Genomic DNA, 9,151 nt, shown 5'->3' on the forward strand with positions numbered 1-9,151 from the left:
AAATCGATAAATAATAGTAATTAATTTACAAAGAAATGGTGAAAATAAAACAATGTACAACTATAAATGAAATATGTAATGACATACTGATATGAACGTAATCGATACACATTTCAAATATTTACTTACTTTATTATCACTAGACCACAAATTTCTATTTTTAACTAAATATTATAAACTCTTTAATGCAGAGCAATTAAATCGAATAGTAGTAGCTAATTTATAGCAGAAAACATCTACATAGACTAACCTACATAATACACTTTCTAATGACAATCGACAAATTTGATGAGAGCTAAACAGAAACTAATATTTGCAACACATCAATACTGCGTCCTTTTTGCTCGCCTTTCTGCGCTTTCAAACCAGCTGTCTCGCACATCATCATGTCCTCTTCCTTTTTGGTTACATTTTCATATATTTTCACTTCTTGCTTTACAGTATTCTGTACATTTTTATCACTTGCATTTCTCGCTTCAGTCATGGCTCTATACAAATTTATTTCTTGCTTAACGTTGAAAACGTTGCCACCCATGTCTGGTATTGTATAATTTTGCTTTTTCTGTAGTCTAATGTCACTATCTCTATGACTGACTGTACCTCGTAGGTTAACTATAACGGTCGGTTTTACTACTGTTTGAGATTCTCTGTCTCCTATTTGACTTTGTCCGGCCATTGTATTAGAAAAAGGTACTAACAACGGATTTTGACTTACGGTGCTGCCATTTTGTTCCTCCTTGTTTTTGATACGTTTGTGAGGTTTTTTGGTTGGTTTAACCTCTGTACTTGTTTCAATATAAACAATTACCTCATGATTACCATCCGATTCCCTTTCAGTGATGTTTTCAAGACTTTTAGGGAATCTGTATTTTAGTGGTGGCGTATCTATTCTATCATTTCTTCGAGGTATGAAGTCTGTATCGCTTGGGAGTTCCGGAGCATCATTTTCATAGTATCGTTCATCGTTCTGATAAAGGTTATTCTCGTCGTTTTGGTTTGTGTCTTCTGGTAAGTGGGTGTGGATTCTGAGTGATTCAATAACGTCACGGAAGAGTGACCTTTTTTGATGTTCCGTGGATAATTCCTTTGTTTCTGGGGGTCGTGCACTGCAGAGGATCATCATATACGTAACACAAATGAAACAATGCATCTGAAAATAAAAATATTAATAATATATTATAATTTTGAATTGTTATTTTTGCGCGCGTCGTAATACTACTCTTATTACGTTCATAATCGTTAAAATCGGAATAATAATATTATAAAAATTGGGATTTGAACTTATCATATCAAGTTCAGTTGCATAAACGTTGATATGTAATCATATATACCTACACACAAACATGTAATCACCTGTATATTCCTTGCGGGGTAGTTTTTTACGCTACATATGTAAATTTCTTTTGACGTAGAGTAAATATAGTAAAAGAAATAAATATTAATACTACTTTAATAAAGAGAAAAAAGATATTTGTTTTTTTATTTCTTTTCAAAAACTACTATCGCACAAACTTACGTAGAAATCGGAGTAATTCATCACTCATATCATGGTATTATCCAGATTTTTATGACTAGACCTGAAGTAAACATAGATTCCTTTTATTTCTTAAGTTCCCTTTGGAGGGCTAGGTCCCAACTTGTGAACTCTAGAATAACAATATTTTTGTCTTACCTTGACAGTGCAGACGGGATGCGCGCGCGCGACTGTGGTAGCTCGCAAGGTGCATGTGCAAGTTGATTGAACTTACCTGAACTGCAGGTAAGCTCAACTATTTTTCTAGGCCCCCAGAAATCTCTGAAAATTTTCCAATATTGTAATATTATTTATATAAAATCTAATATAATAAATATTATTATAAAAGTGGGAAGACCTAGACGAACGTATCTTGATCAAATTAAGGACGTCCTGGTAAAGGGTCAGCTCAAAAGTACCCGAAACCGCCGAGCTTGTATGAAGAGAGTTATGAATGTGGACGAAGCGAAAGAAGTATGCAGAGATCGTGGCAAGTGGAAAGAGGTAGTCTCTGCCTACCCCTCCGGGAAAGAGGCGTGATTTTATGTATGTATGTATTATTATAAATTTTAAATATTACGAGATAACATAAAATTAGTGGTGTGGAAACGTAAAAAAATATTTTGTTTAATTATATCCCACGCTTATAATATCATTACTCGTATTACGACTTTCATGGGTAACATACTTCAATTATTTTCCACAATGCAAAACATTTTCATTGAGTAATTACTAATCAAATACATAATTTTAGTAACCCTTGGCCTGGTTTAGCAATTTTTTCCAGCTATCATGCATTAAAATAAACTGTTTTGTAAATTAATTTGGTACTTGTAAAAAATACTTCACGCCTATGCAAAATATACAAGCAAACTGGTCGTTTTAATATAATATTGCACTACAAATTATTCAAAATGGTATCTTTAATCTGTCTCGTTGATTTTAATATAAAGATAATGAATGGAAAACTTATTTATTGCAGCAATTTTTTATTTTATTATTTACAAAATATCTATACCTAAATCTGAACACAAACGTAAGAGAAATCGTAGGTAATTATATTAGGAATTGTAACATGTCATTAGTCATTTTACTAATCATTAATAAACAGACATTTGCTATTTTATTTTTGTTTTCGAGTTTTGGGCGTCAACTGATATTGAGATCAGTTTTGAACTAAGTCTTGAAAAGAGAATTCAAAATAATCAATAAACGGCGCTGAACAAACATTTGTATATTTTCTTATAAGTTAAATAAAAAACTTAATCTTTCACGGGAAATACTCAACTGTTGAGAACCCCTGAAAGAATTGACCAGCAACTCGTCTATCTCAACATGGGAAACTGCAGGATTCCTGACATCCGGAAACTATGGCCATATTGGAATTACATCATCAATGTTGCACACAAATATATGCCTTTTCCTAAAAGCTACATAGTAGTAAATTGCGAAATAATATTATCATTTCTTGTAAGCTCCTTCATGGATCAGGGGTTTGCGGTCTTGTATGTACGTATGTAGTAGTAATAAAAGAAATAATTTCATAAGAACTTGTTTCTATTTTAGATACACTATGGATAGCATGTTGTGAAAATGTAAAGAAACTCATCTTTAAGTTTAATTTTTTTTAATAATGAATAGATAGGTTCTTAAAATAATCTGAATATTTGTAAGTATACGGTCTAGGCATACACTGGGCTACAAACTATTATTTAGATTTTTGGATTTAGCTTTTTAATATTCATAGAAAATTAATTCTCTATGGATCCAAACTGCAAAGCAAAATAAAACACATAAATAGTAAAATTTTTACTTAGATTTTATATTTTAATCGTTCACTTTTCTTTATAGTATAGAAATTTCTTCAGAATCTTCGAGCTTAGTGTATTAATGAGATTAAAAATCCCATGATTCTATCTCCTTTCCTCAATTTGGACTTCATAACCATCTACATGCCTCATGATAATGTCAAATTTGGTTCGTAATGGTTTGGTCTTTTTGCGTTTTTGAGAACCATGTGAATAAACATTTTTCGGTGGCAATAGCTTGAATTTCCTCACTAAGTTCGCAATAACAGTCATCATTGATGTCATTGCGTACCTTGCACCTGAAATAATAGTCAATTAGGTTTACATGCTGAAAAAATATTCAATAAGGGTACATGACTTGTTGTAAATCTTTTGGATTTGGATATGGCCAACTTAAATACAATTTGTCTGAATTTAACTAAGCCATGGTTTGAAAACTAGCGTAACATAACAGTTGTTTCAGTTTGAATTTAATGATTTTTCTTTGTTTTAAGTAACTAAGTGTTTAATCTTACCAACGCAATTTCTTACTCCAAAACTAAATGGCATATAAGCAGCTGGATGCTTTAGATTATTATCCAAAAATCTTTCAGGTCTAAAGTCTTCTGCGTCATTTCCCCAAAACGTAGGATTTCGGTGCATAGCCCAAATATGTATCACCGCGCCTACGTCGGGCACAAGTTTGAAACCAGATGCTGAAATGTAAAAATGTGTATTATTTAACAACATTAAACGAAATTATAAAAAAAAAAAAAACAATAAGAACAGCAGATTTAAATGTTGGAACATGGATTCACATCCAATTGCCTGAATAAGCAGATTTCCTGATGGTATTTTCCCATATCGTAAACACGCCTTATAATAACCGTCAATACCCTTAATAGGATAAAACATAACTTACGCAGGATGTATTCCTTCTCGACCATTCTTACAACCGCTGGCACAGGCGGATAAAGTCTCAAAGTCTCCTTTATAACGGCTTCCAGATATTTAAGTCGAGGTATATCTGAAGGTTCCAATGGTCTGTCGGAGTTTCCGAGTACTTCCATTAGTCTGGAAATGGAAAGCGAATCTTAATTATCAGCTAAAATTTCCTTTGGGTGATCCCAGGTTTCTGTGCGATTTAGCTTTTATATTTGAGAGCGTAAGATCCACTTTGTATACATACATAAATATAAATGTCATAAATGTCAGGTTGCTAGCACATCGACAAAGAGACGAATCCCTAATTTATTAGCCTTACTCTTGATTGACTTTCATAATTTGCACAGGAATAGAAGCACACTAGTACACAATATGTTTTTCTTTACTATTAGACCAGCATTTGTATTCCTAATATAACTTTGGAATTGGGCGAACACGCGGATTTCGGATAAAGTATGTTTTGCACCTAGCTAGAGATGTTGATTAGAATAGCAAATGTGCACAACTACCATTAAACTCTAAGAAAAAAATAAGGGGAGGTCAACACTACCCAATATAACTGTTTCTGCACTTCGGCCAGATTAAAAAAAAATACTACATTTAAAAATGTTTTGCAAGAAAAGATTTCAATACAAAAACTTACTCTTCATACAATTTATCTTGAACGTGTTGATGCTGAGACAGCATTACAGCTGTAAACGAAGCGCCGGCCGCCGAAGTGTCAGTGCCTGCTAAAATTAGAACTAACATTTCTTCTTGAAGATCTATGTCATTATACCCAATGTCAATGAGCTGTTCAAGGAAAGACTTTCGGCTGTTTTGTTGGTCTGTGAATAAAATGCGAATAAATAACCTTTACTACGGGTAAAAAGTAGATTTTAAATTTTGTCTTCAAAATTTAACCAATCATTATACTTATACTTATTTCCACCAACTATTTCTTATATACCTACTTACTTTGCAATTGGTCACATTCCGCAAGGTTTTCATTTTCAATGTCTCTAAATTTTATCCGTTTCGCTAAGATTACCTGAAATTTTAAATGATTAACCTTTTCAGTGGAATCACAGTAATTTCATCCGATCGATCAGTTGTAATAGTTAAGCGTAGCCTTTTTTAATAGCGTTAATAAGTTTTAACTTTATGCAATATTTATCAACATTGGCATTAAGAAAGTTATTGGTTATTTTTTTATTGAGAATTTGAGTGTCTTTCATCTCAATCTCCATATTATCATCGTCTGATGATAATATAGAAGTCTCTCTATTATATTATCCATAGAAATCGAAATATTTAAGTCCCGTTGGAATTTAAGGCAATTTTTGTCATCACGAGTAACAGCGAGGTTATTACTAGCTATTATAGTAAATTATATTCCTAGATATCACCTACCTGTTTAACAAATTCTTGGAGTATATCAGTCTGTTTTTTATAAATGCGATAGCAAGGCATGAGTTTATATACAAAATCTGGGTAGAGCCACGATTGCATCAAGCGATCCACAACCATCTTCTCAAATGTTTGGAAAGCCAATAGAAATGGATGGTATTGATTATTTTGGATGTCCATTTTGATTCCAAGGCTGGTTTCTGAAAAGTGAATTATTTTGATGAATAACTCCACATATTGTTGCAACATGAATTTTACCTGAAATTATAATTATAATTTATTAAATTGAAGTCACATAGTAAATAAGTGTTCGGGATCTTACCGCAAATAGCATCCATTGAATAAGCCGTAATATACTTTGATAAGGATATAGGTTGTCCACATAACTTCGTGAGCTTGTCTATCATATTTTCACTATTTCTCGTAAACACTTCTAGAAACATTTCCAAATTTTTTTGACTTAGCATTGGAGCGATGACTTTTCGACGGGGACGCCAAATTGGTACTAAAAGAGTATATTAGATTAATAAGATAAACTTTATGTATCCATACTTCAGTATTACTACCTACCTACTACCTATTTTTTGTCTGTCCGTTTTGCGGCTAAATCGCTTCAAATATAAGTAAGAATTCCTCTCTCAAACCTCCTACGTATTTAAAATAGCTACGATTTTTTATATAGTTGCTTACTGTATGTACCTAATTTAAATATTTTCATCTTGAACTTATTGTTATTCTGAAGCCACTTAATAATTAATGAATAAATAATTTTATTTATATTATTAAAGATTGAGTTAGCCTCGAAGTAAGTTCGAAACTTGTGTTACGAGATACTAACTCAACGATACTATATTTTATAATAAATACTTATATAGATAAACATTCAAGACCCAGGGCAATCAGAAAAAGTTCTTTTCTCATCATGCCCTGGCCGGGATTCGAATCCGGGACCTCCGGTGTCACAGACAAGCGTACTACCGCTGCGCCACAGAGGCCAACTACTACTACTACCTAATTGAACTTATCACATAGTGATAGTAAATACCTACATTAAAATTTTTTATTACCTTTTGCAAACATATGCCCATTTCCTAGTAGATCCTCTGTGATGTCTAATCCGTCCATTTTCCGTAGACTGACACGCATTACTTCTTCAGCATCAAATGGATCGGCAATAACTGGGAAGATAGAAATGCATGTTTTTGTGGTTTGAAATTAATACTTTCACTTCATAGCGAAAATTCACAAAATCATTGAATGGACATATCATTATTTATTTAAATTGTGAGAAATTTAAATTTCCTCTTTGTTACCTTTGAACCTTACTCACATTAACATACAGGTTTTCTCACGATTTCTCACGATAATTCCTCACTGTAAGAGCATTGGTCAGAGAACTCGGAAAATATTATAATATATTATCTTGAAAAATTAGTCATTGGTGGATTTGAACCTGTGAAACGTGCTTTTCTAGTCATACCTTAACCGTTGGAATGAACTCCTTTGAAACTACCACAAAATTGACCATCCCCTGAAGACTTTTTTATCACGCAAAAAAATATCGTTGTCTCGCTTTTTATTATGACGTGAAATGGAACAGCGATAGTTTTTCGCGCGATAAAAACGGCGTCGCACGTGACAGGCACGTCAACTTGTTATTCCGGTTTCTATGGTATTTACCACAGAGTAGGTACTAAAAGAAGATGATCTTCACTGATCTGTGGATGCGTCGCCTCGGCCTACATAATAAAGTTCGTCAAATGCAGGGTTAGGGCCAAGGATTGTTTATTAATTAATTGCTTCGATGATTTTCATTTCCCGGTATTATGAATTGATATATTTTAATGTTATGCAGTCCAAAATCGTAATTTATTGTATTAAAACACTTCAATTTGTGTTTAATTTGTTGAATTATTTAGTTTATTCATGTACTTATCAACAAGACAGTTGTTTGTTAAATTATAAAAACGTCAGTTATAAAAACGCCCGCGTTACTACCTTCGTACAATGAAAAATCACATTAATTTCCTTTCTTGTAGGAATTTTGGGTATCTTCTCTTATTACATGACTATATAAGGAACCAACATACCAAGTTTCAAATCTTTAGACCCATCAGTATGGGCTGGAATCTACACGCAAAATTTTCAAACTTTAGACCATGCGGTGAGTACTGTGCAGTCACTCACTCATTAACGAAAGAGTTATATACATATAGATAAATAAACTTACCAACCATAAGCATATTCAGTAGCCATCCTCCCGCAAAGCCTCCTTGTTTAATGGCTTCTCGCCCAATTTTCATTAAGGCTTTCATACGATCTAAAAATGTCGAATTACGTTATAGAAGCGAAAGCATAATAGGCTTACAGACAAATTTTCACGTTTACAATATTCCCATAATTCCCATAATACCGTAACTTTACTTTGACCTGTGATACAGGAATAATTTATTGTTTTGATTTTATTAATAAATATTTTATATTGATATAAAAAAAATACATACATACATATGGTCACGTCTATATCCCTTGCGGGGTAGACAGAGCCAACAGTCGTTGTAGTCGTGGAAAAGACTGAAAGGCTACGTTCAACTATTTGGCTTAACGATAGAATTGAGGTTCAACTAGTGACAGGTTGCTAGCCCATCGCCTAAAAAAGAATCCCAAGTTTGTAAGCCTATCCCTTAGTCGCCTTTTACGACATCCATGGGAAAGAGATGGGGAGTGGCCCTATTCTTTTTTGTATTGGTGCCGGGAGCCACACAACACAATAAATAAAATTAAGAAAGATAAATCATAACTTTAAGTAAAGGCTTCTATTTGTTAAATTCATGTCAATTATGTCGGATGACCTTCTCAATGTCGTGAAAATGTGTTGATGCAAGCCGCTCCTTAAATATATCGCAGTTGTAGTGTTTTCGTCTCAGATTTACAGAGCTCGGGTTCGAGACCTGGTTTGGATTGTACCAACGATGATAAGACAATTATCTTCCCTCGGTTGTGAAAAATATAAAAAAAATTTTACTTACTTTGCGGATGAACTCAAAGATAGGGAAGATAGAAGTTAAGAAACGTTCCTTGTCAAAGTTCGTAAATAAGTGGGCCGGTCAAGATTTTGGTCAACGATTATTATCTCATAACAAACATAAGTCTTTGGCATACTCGGGTCTTCAGTCTTGAAAGACTAAAAGGCCACCTTCAGCTGTATGGCTTGATGACGGAATTGAGATAGATGTAAGATATACCTATACATACATGTAGATATACCTATACAAAAATTGTGTTTTGACAGACTTTACCTTCCTCAGTGCCAATGAAATGATGAGCCACTCCGATTATAGGAAGACTCATACGATTATTTCTACACAGATTAGCTAGCTTCCTTTTGTGACGGTTCCTATATCGAACGAACACAAACCACAATACAAAAACCAACAAAATTAGGAGCCACACCATTTTTAACAGTAAATGAGTAACTTTAAATAAAAAAAAATGAAAATACGTCTGTTATGATAAC

The 9,151-nt window shown here is 33.3% G+C and overlaps 2 protein-coding genes across 2 annotated transcripts; both read right to left on the reverse strand.

Moving 5' to 3' along the window:
• Positions 1-216: 216 nt before the first annotated feature.
• LOC106139764 (uncharacterized) lies at positions 217-1,769 on the reverse strand. Its single transcript, XM_013341259.2, has 2 exons — positions 1,673-1,769; positions 217-1,150 (listed from the first exon to the last, which is right to left on the reverse strand). Exon 2 carries the CDS (start codon positions 1,148-1,150, stop codon positions 296-298), a length of 855 nt encoding a protein of 284 aa, XP_013196713.2. The 5' UTR covers positions 1,673-1,769; the 3' UTR covers positions 217-295.
• Positions 1,770-3,314: 1,545 nt separating this feature from the next.
• On the reverse strand, positions 3,315-9,151 carry LOC106139777 (cytochrome P450 4d8). Its single transcript, XM_013341274.2, has 10 exons — positions 8,934-9,151; positions 7,865-7,954; positions 6,702-6,812; positions 5,957-6,139; positions 5,638-5,834; positions 5,203-5,275; positions 4,889-5,072; positions 4,223-4,374; positions 3,837-4,016; positions 3,315-3,620 (listed from the first exon to the last, which is right to left on the reverse strand). Exons 1-10 carry the CDS (start codon positions 9,088-9,090, stop codon positions 3,427-3,429), a joined length of 1,521 nt encoding a protein of 506 aa, XP_013196728.2. The 5' UTR covers positions 9,091-9,151; the 3' UTR covers positions 3,315-3,426.

The sequence above is a fragment of the Amyelois transitella genome, chromosome 7 (assembly GCF_032362555.1).
Source record: "Amyelois transitella isolate CPQ chromosome 7, ilAmyTran1.1, whole genome shotgun sequence".
NCBI classification, from domain to species: domain Eukaryota; kingdom Metazoa; phylum Arthropoda; class Insecta; order Lepidoptera; family Pyralidae; genus Amyelois; species Amyelois transitella.